The sequence below is a fragment of the Pristiophorus japonicus genome, chromosome 4 (genome assembly GCF_044704955.1).
Source record: "Pristiophorus japonicus isolate sPriJap1 chromosome 4, sPriJap1.hap1, whole genome shotgun sequence".
Classification (NCBI taxonomy): domain Eukaryota; kingdom Metazoa; phylum Chordata; class Chondrichthyes; family Pristiophoridae; genus Pristiophorus; species Pristiophorus japonicus.
Window position 1 is genome coordinate 156,388,059 of NC_091980.1, and position 20,572 is coordinate 156,408,630.

Genomic DNA, 20,572 nt, shown 5'->3' on the forward strand with positions numbered 1-20,572 from the left:
GGTGACTGAACAGTCCAATATGGGAATTACAGTCTCTGTCACAGATGGGACAGACAGTGGTTGAGGGAAAGGGTGGGTGGGGAGTCTGGTTTGCCACACACTCTTTCCGCTGCCTGCGCTTGATTTCTGCATGCTCTCGGCGATGAGACTCAAGGTGCTCAGCGCCCTCCCGGATGCATTTCCTCCACTTAGGGCGATCTTTGGCCAGGGACTCCCAGGTGTCGGTGGGGATGTTGCATTTTATCAGGGAGGCTTTGAGGATCCTCAAAGCCTCCCTGATAAAATGCAACATCCCCACCGACACCTGGGAGTTCCGAGTACAGCGCTTGCTTTGGGAGTCTCGTGTCGGGCATGCGAACAATCTGGGCCACCCAATGGAGCTGGTCGAGTGTGGTCAGTGCTTCGATGCTGGGGATGTTGGCCTGGTCGAGGACGCTAACTGTCATGTATTCAACTATCATTGTAACCCATGTATAAGCTGACCTAAGTTGTACACCTTGAGAACACTGACCACTAGGTGGTGAACTTGTGGGAGACACTCCTAACCTGGACTTTCAGGTATAAAAGGGGAAGCTCCACCCACCTTTATCACTTGAGGTCTTGGTAATAAAGGTAACTGGTCACAGAGTGACCTTCTCTCAAGTATGGGCCTTGTGTGAATTTATACTGTATAGTAAGGACATATCATTAGCAACAAGAAACTGGGATTTAAACCACGCGAGCATGGCCACTAGCAGCACAGAAGAGAGGTTCTATGTTGGTGATGATTGGGACGACCTTATTGAGAGACTACAGCAAAGTTTAGTCACTAAGGAATGGTTGGAACAGGATTCAGCCGCCAAACGCAGGGCTCATCTCCTGACTGTTTGTGGATCCAGAACGTACTCCCTGATGAAGGACCTTCTAGCACCAGAGAAGCTGGCGGTCAAGACATTGGAAGAGCTCAGTAAGTTGATCGGGGAACACCTTAAACTGGCGAGCAGCATGCACATAGCGAGACACCGGTTTTACACGCATCAGCGGCGAGAAGGGCAAAGCGTTCCAGACTTCGTGGCAGACCTCCGGTGACTGGCGAGCCTATGTAAGTTCCCAGATGCATGCAGAGCGGAGATGCTGCAAGACTTTTTTATTGAGGGCATCGGGCACGCTGGGGTTTTCAGGAAACTGATTGAGACCAAAGACTTGACCTTGGAAGCGGCGGCTCTGATAGCCCAGACATTTATCTCATGGGAGGAAGAGACCAGAATGATGTATGACAAAAATCTTGGCTCAAATGCGGCAAACGACCAGGGAGTCAACATTGTTAACATGGCACACAGTTCTCTAAGCAGAAAGGGGCAATTGGACATGCCCCAGCATGTAGTCGAACCCAAAGGGGGAATTCAACAGAGACAATGGCTAGCTGAACGGCGATTCCTGCCATCGCAATGGACAATGCGGGTAGTAATGGGGCCATCAACACCTGTTAATAGTGCACTTAAGGACAGTTACAGAGACAGTCAGAGACAATCGACTGGTAATGGACCTTTTGTTTCCAACAACAGGGTCTCCAGCTCATGCTGGAGGTGTGGAGGCAAACACCCAGCCAGGGCTTGCAGGTATCAGCAGTATACCTGCAGAAATTGCAACGTCAGCGGTCACTTGGCGCGTATGTGCAGGAAGCCTGCAGCCAGGTTGATGTACGCCCTACGAGGCCAAATGAATACTGGGGGAAATCGCTGGAAGCTGAAGTTCAGCGAGTTCATGTGGAGCACATATACAGTTCATATACCAGGACGCCACCGATAATGATGAAAGTGCTCCTCAATGGCATCTCAGTATTAATGGAGCTAGACACGGGGGCCAGCCTGTCCCTGATGAGTATCAAACAATTTGAAAGGTTGTGGGTGTCCATGGTCAGGGGGCCAAAATTATTGCCAATTGACGCACAGCTACGGACATATACAAAGGAGATCATTCCGGTGCTAGGCAGCGCCACGGTAGTCGTGACCCACAAAGATTCGGAGAACAGGTTGCCACTCTGGATTATCCTGGGGGACGGTCCCGCACTACTGGGGAGGAGTTGGCTTGCTGTCATGAACTGGAAATGGGGCGATGTCAATACAATTTCTTCTGTGGAGCGAGTATCATGCTCACAGATCCTGGACAAATTTGACTCATTATTTCAACCCGGCATCGGCACTTTCATGGGGGCCAAGGTAGTGATTCACATAAACCCGGACTCCAGGCCAGTACACCACAAGGCCAGAGCGGTGCCGTACGTGGTGCGGGAAAAGATAGAATGCGAATTGGACTGCCTGCTGAGGGAAGGCATCATCTCGCCAGTTAAATTCAGTGACTGGGCGAGCCCGATCGTGCCGGTGCTCAAGGCAAATGGGTCGGTCAGGATATGGGGCGATTACAAAGCCACCATCAATCGGGTGTCACTCCAAGATCACTACCCGCTACCGAGAGTGGAAGACCTCTTTAGCGACGCTATCCGGTGGCAAAATTTTTTCAAAATTGGACCTGACCTCAGCTTACATGACCCAGAAGCTGGCGAGTGAGTCGAAGAAGCTGACCAGCATCACGACACGCAAGGGGTTGTTTGAGTATAACAGATGTCCATTTGGGATTCATTCGGCCGCCGCGATCTTTCAGCGAAATATGGAAAGCCTCCTCGAGTCGATTCCAAGGACGGTGGTTTTTCAGGACGACATCCTCATCATGGGTCGCGATACTGAAGAACACCTCCACAACCTGGAGGAGGTGCTACTCAGACTGGACCGGGTAGGGCTGTGACTGAAAAAGGCGAAGTGCGTCTTCTTGGCTCCAGAGGTAAAATTCCTGGGGGGGAGGGTAGCAGCAGACGGGATCAGACCTACTGCATCCAAAACAGAAGCGATCCAGAGAGCACCCAGACCCCGTAACACGACGGAGCTGCGTTTATTCCTGGGGCTCCTGAACTATTTTGGTAACTTTCTTCCCAAATTGAGCAAGCTGTTAGAGCCGCTACAGGTGCTCCTACGCAAAGGTCGTGATTGGGTCTGGGGGGACAGCCAGGAAAGGGCTTTTGATGGAGCATAACAAATTGCGTGCTCTAACAAACTGTTAACGTTATATGACCCGTGTAAGAAACTTGTTTTAACGTGCAGTGCGTTGTCCTATGGGGTCGGGTGTGTGTTGCAGCATGTGAATGCCAATGGTCAGTTACAGCCAGTAGCTTATGCCTCCAGAAGTCTGTCCCAGGCAGAAAGGGGCTACGGGATGGTAGAAAAGGAAGCGCTAGCATGTGTATATGCAGTAAAAAAAAATGCACCAGTACCTGTTTGGCAGGAAATTTGAACTGGTGACAGATCACAAACCCCTAACGTCCCTTTTGGCCGACAACAAGGCCATACATGCGAATGCATCGGCCTGTATACAGAGGTGGGCATTCACGTTAGCCACCTATGACTACACAATTCGACACAGACCGGGCATTGAAAACTGCGCCGATGCACTCAGCAGGCTCCCACTAGCCACCACTGAGGGAGCAACTGAGCATGATGCTGAGATGGTCATGGCTGTTGAAGTTTTCGAAAGCGAAGACTCACCTGTGACAGCCCGTCAGATTAAAGTCTGGACAAATAAAGACCTGCTACTGTCTTTAGTTAAGAAATGTGTCCTGAATGGGGACTGGGCAACCACGTACGGGTCATGCCCTGAGGAATTTAAACCGTTTCATAGGCGCAAGGATGAACTCTCGATTCAGGCCGATTGCCTACTGTGGGGGAACCGAGTAGTCATGCCGCAGATGGGCAAGAGAGGTATTTATCAGAGAACTTCACAATGAGCACCCGAGCATTGTCATGATGAAGGCAATTGCCAGGTCACAAGTTTGGTGGCCAGGGATAGATGCAGACCTGGAATTTTGTAATCGCAGGTGCAACACGTGTGCTCAGCTGGGCAACACACCCAGGGAAGCCCCCCTTAACCGCTGGTCCTGGCCCGCCAAGCCATGGTCACGCATCCATGTGGACTACACAGGTCCTTTCATGGGAAAAATGTTTTTGGTTGTAGTAGATGCCTAATCCAAATGGATTGAATGTGCCATTTTAAATTCAAGCACATCCTCTGCCACGGTAGAAAGTCTACGGGCAATGTTCGCCACCCATGGTCTACCGGACGTCTTGGTCAGCGACAGTGGCCCGTGCTTCACAAGCACTGAATTCCAGGACTTCATGGCAGGCAATGGTATCAACCATGTCAGACCAGCACTGTTCAAGCCGGCCTCAAACGACTAGGCGGAACGAGCAGTGCAGATAATCAAACAGGGGATGCTCAGAATCCAAGGGGGTTCCCTACAAAGCCGCTTATCACGCCTCCTGATGGCCAATAGATCCGACCACACTTGCTCACAGGGGTTCCACCCGCAGAGCTGCTAATGAAAAGGACGCTCAAAACCAGATTATCCATTATACACCCTACTATGAAAGAAATTGTTGAGAGCAGGCGTCAGTCACAATGGGCCCAAGTTTCCACACGCGCCTAGAACGGCGCAGTCACAACCTGGATGCCCGTTTTTCGCGCCACAAAGTGTGCCTAAAAAAATCCTCGGTATTCTCCACCTACTTGCATGTCCTCTGGCCCTCGGCGCAGCCAGCACGAGCTGTGGGGGGGGTGGAGCCATGTCCCTGCGCTGAAAACAGTGCCGGGACCTCTGCACATGCGGCCTACAGTGGGCACGCAAGTGCAGTAGCTCCAGGCGCCGAACTGTGTGGGAGGGGCCCGAAGCACGCAGCCCCTAGCCCTGGCTGAATGGCCTCACTGGGGCTGCGTGAATAAGGCTCCTCCCACGGCCAGCTCCTGCTCACCTCCCCCCGCCCCCCGACCAGACCCGACACTCGCTCTCCCCCCCCCCCCCTGCCTCCGGACCAGACCAGACCCGACACCCGCTCCCCCCCCCCCCCCCCTGCCTCCGGACCAGACCAGACCCGACACCCGCTCCCTGCCGCCTCCGGACCAGACCCGACACCCGCGCCCCCCCCCGACTGACCCGACCCGAGCTCCTGTTCCCGTTCCCCGCCCCCCCGACTGGACCCGACCCGACCCTACCCGCGCTCCTGTTCCCGCCCCCCGCCTCGACCCGACCCGCGCTCCTGTTCCCGCCCCCCGCCTCGACCCGACCCGCGCTCCTGTTCCCGCCCCCCGCCTCGACCCGACCCGCGCTCCTGTTCCCGCCCCCCGCCTCGACCCGACCCGCGCTCCTGTTCCCGCCCCCCGCCTCGACCCGACCCGCGCTCCTGTTCCCGCCCCCCGCCTCGACCCGACCCGCGCTCCTGTTCCCGCCCCCCGCCTCGACCCGACCCGCGCTCCTGTTCCCGCTCCCCGCCCCCCCGACTGGACCCGACCCGACTCCCGCTCCTGGACTGGATCCGACCTGATCTTCCCCCCTCCCTCTCTCTCTCTCTCTCTCTCTCTCTCTTCCCTCCCACCCCACCTCCCCGACCCGAACCGAACCGAACCTACCCGACCCGACCCAACGCCACCTACCTGTAAATCTGGTGCTGGGGACGGGCCCTGCCCAAAGTCTCGGGCCGGCCCGTTCAGCCTTCGGTCCCGAAAAGCCTGCCTGAAGCACTTTCACACAGGTAGGAAGATGGTTTATTTCTTTGCTTATAAATGTTTATTCAGGTTGGATCTATTTGTATAATATTTGTATAAGTATAAATAAGGATTTATTATAGAATTTAATGACTTCCCTTCCCCCCCCCCCCACCTCATTCTGGACGCCTAATTTGTAACCTGCGCCTGATTTTTTAATGTGTAGAACAGGTTTTTTCAGTTCTACAAAAATCTTCACTTGCTCCATTCTACTTTAGTTTGGAGTACGTTTTCACTGTGGAAACTTTCAAATCAGGCGTCAGTGGCCGGACACGCCACCTTTTGAAGAAAAAATTCTGTTCCAAAGTAGAACTGTTCTACCTGACTAGAACTGCAGAAAAAAAATGTGGAGAATTGCGATTTCTAAGATAGTCCGTTCTCCACCAGTTGCTCCTAAAAATCAGGCGCAAATCATGTGGAAACTTGGGCCCATCGTGACATCCCATGACATGAATGCGAGGGCGCGATATATTGATGTCAATGACCCTGTTTTTGGGGCCCCAAATGGCTTTCAGGCATTGTGATTGCCAAAGAGGGGAATAGGGTTTTGGTCGTTAAACTTACCAATGGACAAATCTGCCGCAAACACGTGGATCAAACTAAAAGGAGGTTCAGCAACCCCATAGAAGAAGCAGAGGAAGAACACGACAGAGTTTACTCCACCACAGGTGACCGAACACCGGAACCAAGTGGAGGAGAGCCCAGTCACTGTGGACAGTCCGGGCAGGCCTGAGGCACCGCAAACAACAGACACTCAGGCCAGCGCCCAACAACCGGAGCCCCAACTCAGGCGCTCTACAAGGAAGTGTAAACTACAAGAGAGACTTAACCTGTGATCCGAATAAGACTTTGGGGGGGGGGGTGGGGGAGGTGATATCATGTATTCAATTATCATTGTAACCCATGTACAAGCTGACCTAAGTTGTACACCTTGAGAACATTGACCACAAGGGGGTGAACTTGTGGGAGGCACTCCTAACCTGGATTTTCAGGTATAAAAGGGGAAGCTCATCACTTGAGGTCTTGGTAATAAAGGTAACTGGTCAGAGTGACCTTCTCTCAAGTATGGGCCTCGTGTGCATTTATACTGTATAGTAAGGACATATCACTAACGTTAGTGCGTCTGTCCACCCAGGGGATTTGCAGGATCTTGCGGAGACATCGAACCTTACAACCCCTGTATGCAACCTTTCCACAGGCGAGTTGGACGTTGTCCCTGCAGTACAGCAACTGTCGTGTTGTATGGGGCCTGGGAGTATTTGATAATCGCTGGTTCTTCACCCAAGTTGTTATCAGCCAGTCAATTGAGCTAGAACGGTCAAGAGAAACTTAAAACAAAGAATGGACTTACTCTTATACATCGCCTTTCACAACCTCAGGATGTTCCAAATCACTTTGCAAGTAATTAAGCACTTTGTTTTGAAGTGTAGTCACTGTTGTAATGTAGAAAACGTGGCAGCCAATTTATGCATAGCAAGGTCCCACACACAGCAATGTGATAATGACTAGATAATCTGTTTTAGTGATGTTGGTTGAGAGATAATTATTGGCCAGGACACCGGAGATAACTCCCCCGCTCTTCTTTGAAATAGTGCCATGGGATCTTTTACATCCATCGGAGAGGGCAGATGAGGCCTCGGTTTAACGTCTCATCCGAAAGACGGTACCTCCGAAGTGCAATACTCCCTCAGCACTGCACTGGAGTTGCATGCAAGCCGTGATCCTGACCAATGGATCCACCACAGACCCAATCCGTCCGGACCGGGGTCAAGCAGGGCTGCATCATCACGCCAACCTTCTTCCCGATCTTCCTCGCTGCAGTGCTCCATTTCACTCTCAACAAGCTCCCCACTGGAGTGGAACTAAACTACAGAACCAATGGGAACCTGTTCAACCTTCGTCACCTCTAGGCTAGATCCAAGATCACCCCATCCTCTCATCAAACTACAGTACGCAGATGACGTTTGCACATTCAGAGGCCGAACTCTAAACCATCGTCAACATCTTCACCGAGGCGTACGAAAGCATGGGCCTTACACTAAACATCCGTAAGACAAGGTCCTCCACCAACCTGACCCCGCCTCACAGCACTGCCCCCGGTCATCAAAATCCACAGCATGGTCTTGGACAACGTGGACCATTTTCCATACCTTGGGAGCCGACTATCAGCAAAGGCAGACATTGATGACGAGGTCTAACACCGCCTCCAATGCGCCAGCGCAGCCTTCAGTTGCCTGAGGAAGAGAGTGTTGAAGACCAGGACCTCAAATCTGGCACCAAGCTTATGGTCTACAAGGCTGTACTGATACCCGCCCTCCTGTATGGCTCAGAGACATGGACCATATACAGTAGACACCTCAAAACGCTGGAGAAGTACCACCAATGATATCTCCGCAAGATGCTGCAAATCCCCTGGGCGGATAGACGCACTGTCAGTGTTCTCGATCAGGTCAACATCCCCAACATCGAAGCACTGACCACGCTCGATCAGCTCCGCTGGGCAGGCTACATCATCCGCATGCCTGATACGAGACTCTCAAAGCAAGTGCTCTACTCAGAGCTCCTACACGGCAAGCGAGTGGGCAAAGAAAACGTTACAAGGACACTCCCAAAGCCTCCTTGATAAAGTACAACATCCCCACCGACACCTAGGAATCCCTGGCCAAAGACCGCCCTAACTGGAGGAAGTGCATCCGGGAGGGCGCTGAGCACCTCGAGTCTCATCGTCAAGAGCATGCAGAAATCAAGCGCAGGCAGCGGAAGGAGCGTGCGGCAAACCAGTCCTACCCACCCCTTCCCTTAACCGCTGTCTGTCCCACCTGTGACAGAGACTGTAATTCCCGTATTGGACTGTTCAGTCACCTGAAAACTCACTTTTAGAGTGGAAGCAAGTCTTCCTGGATTTCGAGGGACTGTCTATGATGATGGAGTTGCAAAATGGAAGGGGGCAGGGGGTTAACTGTCTCCTAAGCTGCTTCTGGAAATCTGTTGACTGTTTGATTTATATGTTTCTCACATAGACACGTTGAGCATTCAGATGGGTCGTTAGCGATCAGCAGGGTTCAAGAACAAGATGCCGGATTGTACACCTGTCGCGCATCTAATGGGCGTGATCAGGGTTTCCGTCAAGTTCAGCTTAACGTTCAAGGTACTGTTTGTGTGTACAGAGAGTTATTGTCTGAAATGTCGAGCCTGAAAGAGCAGGAGCCACTGTGCATTGTGACATTACTGTATAAACACTTAACATGCTCACGTGTCATTCTTCTGTCCATTAACTCATTTAACGTCATGGACAAATCAGTGTCGTATGGATGTGCTCATAGGTCATTCCTAGCTTAAGATTTCATTTGAGGAACGATCCTGAAAAGAACACTATTTTTGTCTGATAGACAATCCTGGTCAATTATTCTTTATCTGTGATTCTCATGTTGCCTTCAATCCCTGCACTCGTGAAAACAGTAAGAACATTATGAAAGTCAAAAACAATATGTCACTTGGCAGTTTTAAGCCCGTCCCTTTAGTATTCCAAACGTGCGTTGAACACCTCTGAACTCTGCCTTCCTGCTAAGCTGCCTGATAGATTATTTCAGACCTTCACCACTCCTCGTGTGTCAAACCTCCTGCTGGTAGTAGATGTAAATCGCTCGCATTCATAAAGTGAGTGCACAGCCAGTTTCTCCTCTCCCTAATAGTATCCCGATTTAGTTACTTTACAAGCTGCTTGTTTTATTTGTTTAAGCTAGTGTTTTTTTTCCCCTAATTGGAAAGTTGCATTGATCGCACAGGAAACACGTTCAATATTCACTTGGGTCATTGGCCCCCATGAATTGTAGCTGCACTCACTGATCAAGCGAGCGCTGACTCTCGTCAATACTTGATCTCCTTATAACAGGTCTTGTATTCTGGACTGTGTTTGTCGTGAAACCTGGGAGTCCAATAAAATTAAAATCTAACCAACTCAATTTTCAAGGAATAGATTTCTAGGAATCTCCCCAATGCTGCCCCAGGGGAGGGAGGGCAGTTAATCTGCTCCCAGAACTTTTCGAACACTGTTGTATAGTCACAGCATAAGTGACCCAGAGTGTTGCTATCTCCGTTCTTTATTGGGAGCACCATCCTCTGCTCAGCTTCCCCCCCCTAGGCTGAGGTGATCATCTCCCTGTTATAGCCATGAAGGTGGTAACACACCAAATCCCCAGTTCGTCTTTAAAAAAAACAGATTTACAAATAAAATGACACTTCTCCTGCATGGTCTCGTATGCATGTACTAACTAATGTAGCAAAATGATTTGAAAGTAGATGCATGCTTCTGTGACTGTTGTAGGTATAATTTTCCACCTGAATGACCTGGTCTTTGGGTCTCTCGTAGAGGCAGTGGCTGGAAAATGTTGGGACTGAGATTCATTTTCCAAATGTGTGACTAACCTGTGACCGCATCAAACATCATCATTCACACTTGAGGTGGAATCACGATTGGTTCACTTACGTGCTTCCACATTCTAATTTTTACCCCTTTATCTAGATCGTGTTGTTGTAATCTGGAACGCACTGCCCAAAAGGGTGTGGAAACAGATTAAATAATAATTTTCAAAAGGGAACTGGATAGACAGGGGATTCGATAGTTGGGGGCACAGACAGGCCTTTCTGTAACCGCAAACGTGAGTCCCGAATGATATGTTGCCTGCCTGGTGTTAGGGTAAAGGATATCACCAAGTAGGTGCAGGACATTCTGAGGGAAAGGGGAACAGCCAAAAGTCGTGGCCCATGTTGGAGTCAGTGACATAGGTAGAAAATGTTGAGGTCCTTCGAGCACAGTTTCAGGAGCTAGGAAAAAGATTGAAAAATAGGACCTGAAAGGTAGTAATCTCGGGATTACTCCCAGTGCCATGGGCTAGTGAGTATAAAAACATGGCTGGAAAAGTGGTGCAGGAGGGAAGCTTTCAGGATCCTGGGGCATTGGGACAGTTTCTGGGGGAAGGGGCACTTGCACAAGATGGACAGATTGTGCCTGAAGAGAACCGGGACCAATGTTCTTGCTGAGAGGCGAACTAGTATTGTTGGGGAGAATTTAAACTAATTTGGCAGGGGGAGGGGAACCAGAAAATAGCAGAAAGGAGCAACAATGAGATCAGAGGAAAGAAATATATAATAACAGCAGTAAAATCAGAACTATCCCCAAAATCCAGATTGAGGGAGATAGCAAAAGTGATGAAGCAGGTATTGAATGGTATGTACGTCACTGTCTGTAGTGTAACTAATAAGGTTGGCACACATTGCCACATGGGATTCCGACGTTGTTGCATTAACAGAGACAAGGGTTATGGGGAGCGGGCAGGGAAGTGGAGTTGAGGCTAAGACCAGATCAACTATGATCTTATTGAATGGCAGAAAAGGTTCGAGGGGATAAATGGCCAATGGCTTACTCCTGCTATTTCTTATGTTCTTATGGCTCAAATGAGGCCAGGAATGGGTTCTTAATATTCCTGGTTACCAAGTATTCAGGAATGATAGAGAAGGAAACAGAGGAGGGGGTGGCAGTTTTGATTATGGATGATGTTACAGATCTAAATAGAGAGGATGTACTAGATGGTTCTAATACTGAATTTATTTAGCTTGAGGGAACATAGCAGGAGCTGTTACATTGCTGGGAGGTTTTTTTATAGAGCTCCAAGAAGGAGATAGATGAGCATCATTGTTGGCAAATTTCAAAGGCGTCTACCAAAACTAGAGTAGTAATATTAGGAGACTTTAATTACCCCAATATAGACTGGGAAAAATATGGTGCTAAGGTTAAGGAAGGAGAAGAATTTCTGATATGTGCAGGAGAACTTTCTCGATCAATATCCAGTCCAACAAAGAAGGAAGCAGTGTTGGATCTGGTTCTGGGAAATGAATTAGGGCAAGTGGAGTGTGTTACAGTCGGAGATCATCGATTGAACAGTGACCACAACATAATTTGGTTTAGAGTAATTATGGAAAGAGACCAGAAAATATCAAAGGTAACAATACTCAACTGGGCAAGAGCTAATTTCTGTGATTTTAGCCCAGGTGATTGCAGGGTAAAGCAGTAATGGAGCATTGGAAGGTAATTGGGGAAGATAGTTCAGGTACAAACTGGGCATATTCCTTTTGAAGGGAAAGGTAGAGCATCCAAACCTGGATGACAAAGTTAAAATGAAACAGGAAAAGGAAGCTTATGACAAATGTCAGGAGCAAGATTTAGTTAATAACCAGGAGGATTATGGAAAGTACAGGAGGGAATTAAAAATGTTAATTCAGGAGGCAAAGCGAGGTTATGAGAAAAGACTAGCAGGCAACATTAAACTGAATTCTAAAACATTTTATAAACATATGAAGTGCAAAAAGTTAGCTAGGAAAAATGTTAGGTCATTAAGGACCCAAAGGTAAATCTTCATAATGGAGGCAGAGGACATGGCTAAAGTATTAAATTAATACTTTGCATCTGTTTTTACAAAGGAAGTAGATGATGTTAAGGTTACACTAAACAAGAGGGGAGCTATGAACAGGATAGTAATAGTGAAGATGTACTAAAAAGATTTTTTTTTTTAAATGTATTCATGGGATGTGAGCATCGCTGGCAAGGCCAGCATTTATTGCTCATCCCTAATTGCCCTCGAGAAGGCGGTGGTGAGTCACCTTCTTGAACCGCTGCAGTCCGTGTGGTGTGTTGTAGCAGTTTGAACTGAGTGTTTCGCTGGGCCATTTCAGAGGGCAGTTAAGAATCAACCACATTGCTGTGGGTTTGGAGTCACATATAGGCCAGACCGGGTAAGGACGGCAGATTTCCTTTCCTAAAGGACATCAGTGAACCAGGTGGTTTTTTACAACAATCCGGTAGTTACACGGTCACCATTACTGAGACAGAACTTTTTATTCCAGATTTATTGAATTAACTGAATTTAAATTCCCCAGCTGCTGTGGGATTTGAACTCATGTCTCTGGATCATTAGTCCAGGTCTCTGGATTACTGATCCAGTAACATAACCACTATGCTACTGTTCCCAAAAGATAAGCAGTACTGAATGTTGGTCAGTCACCTGGTCCAGATAGATTGCATCCCAGGTTACTGAAAGAATCAAAAGGTAGAATAGCAGAGGCATTGGTCACAATCTTTCAATCCTCATTGGATACAGGAGTAGTGCCCGAGGACTGGAAGGTTGCTAATGTCATACCATTATTTGAGAAAGAGGAGAGGGATAAACCAGGAAAGTACAGGCCGGTCAGCCGAACATCAGTGATGGGGAAGTTACTGGAAACTATTATCAGGGACAAAATAAACTTCCAATTTGGAAAGGCATAGATGAATTAAGAAGAGCCAGCATGGATTTGTTAAAGGCAAATCGTGTCTAACATGACTGAATTCTTTGATGCGGCAACAGAGAAGGCTGATTAATGTAGTGCAGGAGATGTTGCGTATATGGACTTTCGCAAGATAAAATGCCACACAGGAGGCTTGTTAAGAAGATGGAAGTCCATGGAATTAAGGAGAAAGTGGCAGTATGGATATGGAACTGGCTCAACAACAGGAAGCAGAGGGTGGTGGTGGACGGACTGGGAGGCGGTCTGCAGTGTTGTTCTCCAAGGGACAGTTTCAGGTCCATTACTCTTTTCTGTAATGTCCTTACACACTACTATAAATTCACACGAGGCACATTCTGCAGACAAGGTCACTCTGTGACCCGAACCTTTATTCACAAGACCAAGAAGTGATGACACTGCGTGGGACCTCCCTTTATATACCTGGATGACCAGGTGAGGAGTGTCTCCCACAAGTTCACCCCTGTGGTCAAGGTGTGCATTTCTTAGGTGTATACAGTATGCAGTGTTGTTACAAGAAGGTTACATACATGACATCACCTCCCCCCCCCCAACGTCTTATGGGGTCAAAGTTTAAGTCTTTCAGGCGGCCGACGCTCTCGTGGAGCTCTGGTTGTTGAGCCTTGGCATGGGTCTCTGTCACCTGTGGTGATTCCGGCTTGTCCAGGCTGGCCGCAGGGACTGTGCATGATGCTGAATGTTCTTGTTGCTCGTTCACTGGCGGTGGTGTGGGCAACATCTCATGATCTTCCTCAGTGTCCATGCCGACCCTTTGTTTTACTTGGTCCAGATGCTTGTGGCATATCTGTCCATTGTTAAGTCTGACCACGATGACCCTATTCCCCTCTTTGCCAATTACAGGACCCTCAAGCCACTTGGGCCCCAAAGCGTGATTAAGAACAAATATAGGGTCATCGATTTCTATACATCTCCCCTTTGAGTTACGGTCATGGCATTCATTTTGGGATTGGCGCTTGCTCTCAACAATGTCCGACAGGACTGGATGAATGAGGGACAGCCGAGTTTTAAGTGTACGTTTCATGCGTAGTTCCACGGGCGGGACTCCCGTGAGCGAATGCGGTTGTAACCTATAGGCCAGCATAGGCGGCATTGAAGGGAGGGTCCTTGAATCCGGAGCATGCCCTGTTTTATGATTTGGACCGCACGTTCTGCCTGGCCATTGGAAGCCGGCGTGAATGGTGCCGTCCTGACATGTTTGATGCCATTACCCGACATGAACTCCTGGAATTCATAGCTAGTGAAACACGGGCTGTTGTCGCTAACCAGGATGTCCGGCAAGCCGTGGGTCGCAAAGACTGCATGCAGACTCTCCACAGTGGTGGATGTCGTGCATGAATTCAACATGATGCACTCGATCCATTTCAACTACGCATCAACGACAATGAGGAACATTTTTCCCATGAATAGGCCCGCATAGTCTACTTGAATACGTGACCATGGCCTGGTGGGCTAGGGCCATGGGCTGAGTGTGGCCTCCCTGGGGGGCATTGCCCAGCTGGGCACATATTGTGCACCTGCGAACACAGTGTTTCAGGTCTGAGTCAATTCCCGGCCACCATACATGTGACCGGGCAATGGCCTTCATTAGCACGATGCCTGGGTGCTCGCTGTGGAGTTCCCTGATGAATGCTTCCCTTCCCTTCTGGGGCATGACTACCCGGCTGACCTATAGTAGGCAGTCGGCTTGGATGGAGAGTTCATGCATCCGTCTGTGAAACGGTCTGACCTCCTCGGGGCATGCTCCATGTGCGGGCGCCCAATCCCCAGTCAGGACACATTTCTTAATCAAGGATAGGAGGGGATCTCTGTTTGTCCAGATTTTGATCTGGCAGGCTGTGATGGGGGAGCCTGCACTGTCAAAGGCATCAATGGCCATGACCATCTCAGCGCTTTGCTCTGCTGCCCCCTCAGTGGTGGCCAGTGGAAGCCTGCTGGTGCCGTATGGTGTAGTCATACATAGCCAGCGTGAGAGCCCATCGCTGTATGCGAGCTGACGCATTGGCATTGACAGCTTTGCTGTCTGACAACAGGGATGTTAACGGCTTGTGGTCCGTTTCTAACTCGAACCTTCTGCCAAAAAGGTACTAGTTCATCTTTTTCACCCCGTAGACACATGCTAGTGCTTCCTTTTCAACCATCCCATATCCCGTTCTGCTTGGGAGAGCGACCTGGAGGCATGAGCCACAGTTGGAGTTGGCCCTCATCATTACTCTGCTGCAACACGCACCCAACCCCATAGGATGATGCATCACGTCAAAACCAATTTCTTACAGGGGTTGTACAGGGTCAACAGCTTATTAGAACAAAGCAAGTTCCGCGCCCGATTGAAAGCCCGTTCCCGACAGTCCCCCAAAGCCAATCGCAACCCTTACGCAGGAGCACGTGTAGCGGCTCCAACAATGTGCTTAAGTTCGGCAGAAAGTTCCCGAAATAGTTCAAGAGTCCCAGAAATGAATGCAACTCCGATGTGTTGCCGGGCCTGGGTATACGACGAATCACCTCCGTTTTGGATTCGGTAGGCCGGATCCCGTCAGCGGCAACCCTCCTGCCCAAAAACTTGACCTCTGGGGCCAAAAACACACACTTGGACTTCTTTAGTCACAGGTCTACCTGGTCCAGTCGGCGTAGCACCTCCTCCAGGTTGTGGAGGTGTTCCTCGGTGTCTCGACCCATGATAAGGATGTCGTCCTGAAATACGATTGTTCCAGGGATGGATTTGAGCAGGCTTTCCATGTTCCTTTGAAAGATAGCGGCCACTGATCGAATGCCAAATAGACACCTGTTGTAGACAAACAGCCCCTTGTGCGTGGTGATGGTGGTCAGTAGCTTGGATTCTTCGGCCAGTTCCTGGGTCATGTAGGCCGAAGTGAGGTCCAACTTGGTGAACAGCTTGCCGCCTGCCAGCGTGGCAAAAAGATCCTCCGTTCTCTGAAGCCGGTATTGGTCTTGTAGTGACACTCGGTTGAGAGTGGCCTTGTAGTCGCCACAGATCCTGACCGAGCTATCCGTTTTTAGCACAGGGACGATGGGGCTTGCCCAATCGCTGAATTCAACGGGCGAAATTATGCCCTCTCTTAGCAACCTGTCCAACTCACTCTCAATTTTCTCCCGCATCACATATGGCACAGCTCTGGCTTTGTGGTGCATTGGTCTGGCATCCGGGGTGATGCGTATCATTACTTTGGTACCTTTGAAAGTCCCGACACCAGGTTGAAATAATGACTCAAATTTCTGTAGGACCTGTGAGCATGAACTTCGCTCCACAGATTAAATGGCGTGCACATCCCCCCCCATTTCCAGTTCATCTCGGCTAGCCAGCTCCTCCCCAAAAGCGCGGGACCATTTCCCGGGACAATCCAGAGTGGCAGCCGGTTTTCTGATCCATTATGTGTGACCACCAACATTGCACTGCCTAACACTGGGATGATCTCTTTGGTGTACGTCCGTAATTGCGTGTCAATGCGTTCTTGTTTGGGTCTGCTAGCTCTGAGTGGCCATAGTTTCTCGAATTGTTGGACACTCATAAGTGACTGGCTGGCCCCTGTGTCCAGCTCCATGCGTACCAGGATGCCATTTAACAGTACTCTCATCATCATAGATGGCGTTTTGGTATATGAGCTGTGGATGTTTGCCACATAAACCCGCTGAACTTCAGCGTCCATTGCTTTGTCCCAAGCATCAACCTGCCTTGCAGACCCCTCTTCTGGTTCATCTACCTCGTAAATTAGCCTCGCTGCGGGCTTCCTGTACATTCTGGTTAAATGTCCACTGAAGTTACAATTTCTACAGATAAATTGTTGAAACCTACAGGTTTTTGCAGCATGTCTGCCCCCGCACCTCAAGCATGAGCTGAGATTGTTGTGATCAAAAGGGCTGTTACCAGGCATTCCTCTGATTGTCTCTTTGATTACTCTTGAGCACTCTGTTAGTGGGTGTCAATGGCCCCATCCCGGGACGCATTGTCCACCATGATGGCGTAAATGTCAGTTCAACCTGCCATTGTTTCTGTTGCGGGCCCACTCTAGAGTTTGTTACTGCCTGGGTGGTGTCGAATTGCCCTTGCCTTCCTGCGGGGTTCTGCTTCGCGTTTACAATGTTAACTCCCTGATCCATCGCCACGTTGGAAGCAGTATTGCGCGCATATATTATCTTGGTTTCCTCCTCCCCCGCCATGAAGGTCTGAGCCATCAACGCCGCCGCTTCCAAGGTCAAGTCCTTGGTCTCAATTAGCTTTCTGAAAATCCTGGCATGACGAATGCCCTCAATAAAGAAATCCCTTAACATCTCCTCCCTGCAGGTGCCTGTGAACTTAGAGGTTGGCCAAGCGCCGAAGGTCCGCAACGAAGTCCGGTATGCTCTGTCCTTCCCGACATCGGTGTGTATAGAATCGGTGTTGGGCCATGTGTATACTGCTCTCCGGTTTGAGGTGCTCACCGATCAGTTTGCTGAGCTCTTCAAAAGGTTTTGTCCGCCGGCTTCTCGGGTGCGAGCAGGCCTTTCATCAGCGCATACGTCTTGGGTCCACAGCTGGTCAGTAGATGCGCCCTTCGCTTGTCAGCCGCTGCATCTCCCAGCCAGTCCTTCGTGACAAAGCTCTGCTGGAGCCTCTCAACAAAATTGTCCCAGTCCTCACCAACACAGTACCGTTCCTCTGTGCTACCGGTGGCCATTCTTGTGAGTCGCTGATTCCAGTTTCTCGTCGCCAAATGTAATGTCCTTACACACTATTATAAATTCACACAAGGCACATTCTGCAGACAAGGTCACTCTCTGACCCAAACCTTTATTCACAGGACCAAGAAGTGATGACCCTGTGTGGGACCTCCCTTTATATACCTGGATCACCAGGTGAGGAGTGTCTCCCACAAGTTCACCCCCTGTGGTCAAGGTGTGCATTTCGTAGGTGTATACAGTGTACAGTGTTGTTACATGAAGGTTACATACATGACATTTTCAATGTTGTAGGGAACAGCATTATAAAGTTTGCAGATGATACAAAACTTGGCAAAGTAGTAGATAGTGATGAGGAAAATTGTAGACTTCAGGTTGACAGAGACAGGATGGTGTAATGGGCAAAAGCATGGCAGAGAAGTGTGAATTGATGTATTTTGTGTGAACTAATATAGAAAGACAATGTACTATAAATGGCACGAGTTTGAAAAGTGTAGATGAGCAGAGAGCCCTTGGTGTCCATATAAAGCTGGCAGGACAAGTCGATTAGATGGTCAAAAAGCATATGGGTTACTTTGCTTTTATATTCTTTCCTTCTATTTCTAAACCCAAGAGAACATGCTCGAACTTTATAAACAGGTTCAGCCTCAGCTGGATATTGCGGACAATTGTGGGCCCCACATTTCAGGAAAAATGTAAAGGCCTGAGAGAGGGTACAGAGAAGGTTTACCAGGATGTTACCGGGGCTGAGGGGCTGCAGTTATGAGGAGAGGTTGGGAAAGGTTCGGACTGTTCCCCTTGGAACAGAGAAGGGTAAGAGGTGACCTGACAGAGGTTTTCAAAATGGTGAGAGGATTTGATAAGAGTAAATGGGGGAAAACTATTCCCTCTGGTGAGAGGGTCAATAACCAGAGGTCACAGATTTAAAATCATTGGCAAAAGATCTAGAGGGGAGAGTTGTTGGCATCTGGAACGCTCTACCTGAAAAGGTGGTGGAAAATGTTCAAAGGGGGTTGGGCACGTACTTGAGGATAAGGAGCTGGCAGGGATGTGGAAAAAAGTGGGAATGTGGGACTGAGCACCACTGCTCTAAGAGCCAGCATGGACACGAAGGGCCAAATGGTCTCCTTCTCTGCTGTACATTTCTATGTAAAATGGAAGAGCGCAACAAAAATAAATGTTGGTCCCGCAGAGGGCCCAGGGGAAGCGCGAGTTCGGGGCCAGGGGCCCAGGGGCAGCACGGGCCAGCACACACTGGGTCCGTGCAGCAGAGTAGGCCTCCAGTTGTCCTGGTTAACCCTTGCCACTGGACCAAGACCTAGCTCTGTCAAGCCCGTGTGGTGGCTGGTGTGCAACGGCCACCCCATGTTAAAAAAATCCACACACAGGCATCTTCCACCCTTCAGGATGTAGTTCAGGTCCTTCATTGAAACACCTGTGAACTCGTCCTTTTTTTTGGCGTGGAAGCAAGTCATCCTCGTTTCAAGAGACTGACTATGATAATTTCTATGATACTTGAAAAGGAAAAAATTGCAGGGCTGTGGCGGAAGAGCCAGGAAGTGGAACTAATTGGATAGCTCATTAAATAGCCGGCACAGGCACGATGGGCCGAATAGCCTCCTTCTGTGCTGTGTCATTCGATAAACCCTTCAATACCTCAATGAGCTTTTTTTAAAAACTTGAATGATGTTGATTGATAAGCAGGTCTATTTGTTTCTGTAACCACAGACGATTCTCTTTTCTTTGGGAACGTTGGGCCTTCTATATTTTATTTGTCTCTTCTGCTGTTCCCTGTGTGCAGCTGCCGCTCACATTCGACCCACTTTGTCTGTTGTTGAAGCTCGGGTTGGGTTCTCAGCTCAGCTGCCCTGCCTGGCTGAAGGACTGCCAAGACCGCAGGTGTTCTGGGAGAGAAACGGTGCACGGCTGGGAGCGACAACCAGGCCTCGCCTCACTCAGCTGGACGACCAGTCTTTACGCTTTACCTCGGTAGTGCCGAGCGATGCGGGGGAATACGTCTGTGTTGCTCACAATAATGTGGGACCAGTGCAAAGGAAGGTGGTGCAACTTAAGGTCAAAGGTTTATACAACATCAACTTTGCATTTTTAAGACGGCGTTAATTTTGGAAGTTTGCTCTAAACACACGCAGTTTGTGATTGCTGTATCCAGACAATGGGGGTTTCTCCCCTTCGCCACCACCCCAAAACCCCCCCGCAACGTTTACAAAAAATAAACAAGCCATTGGTTTTAAGTCCAAGAAGGAACTGTGTTATAAATATACTTGACCCACCGCCCCAACTGTCTGTGCTGATCTCAGTCTAGATCAGCGGTAGCACTCACTCACCCCTCTGAATCAGAAGGACATGGGTTCAGGTCCCACCCAGGGGCCTGACCGCATAATCCAGGCTGACACTCCAGTGCAGTGCTGAGGGAGCACTGCACTGTCAGAGGTGCTGTCTTTTGGATCAGACAAACTTGAATTAATATAGCGCCTTTAACGACCTCAGGACATCCCAAAGCGCTTCACAGCCAATTAAAGACTTTTGAAATGCAGTCACTGTTGTAATGTAGAAAACACAGCGACTGAATTACTCACAGCACGATCCCACAAACAGCAATGTGATAACGACCAGATCATAAGACCATAAGAACATAAGAAATAGGAGCAGGAGTAGGCCATTTGGCCCCTCGAGCCTGCTCCGCCATTTAATAAGATCATGGCTGATCTGATCATGGACTCAGCTCTACTTCACAGCCCGCTCCCCATAACCCTTTACTCCCTTATCGCTCAAAAATCTGTCTATCTCCGCCTTAAATATATTCAATGACCCAGCCTTCACAGCTCTCTGGGGCAGAGAATTCCACAGATTTACAATCCTCAGGGAAGAAATTTCTTCTCATCTCAGTTTTAAATAG

The 20,572-nt window shown here is 49.3% G+C and overlaps 1 protein-coding gene across 3 annotated transcripts in view; it reads left to right on the top strand.

Annotated features, from left to right (window-relative positions):
- Positions 1-20,572, top strand: part of paplna (papilin a, proteoglycan-like sulfated glycoprotein) — a 279,507-nt gene that overhangs the window by 238,010 nt on the left and 20,925 nt on the right. For 2 of the 3 annotated variants that reach the window (XM_070878697.1, XM_070878698.1), the window contains 2 exons: positions 8,646-8,773; positions 19,457-19,735. In XM_070878697.1, coding sequence (XP_070734798.1) covers positions 8,646-8,773; positions 19,457-19,735 — 407 coding nt within the window. The remainder of the gene's footprint in view (positions 1-8,645; positions 8,774-19,456; positions 19,736-20,572) is intronic. The other variant, XM_070878699.1, reaches the window with a different exon arrangement.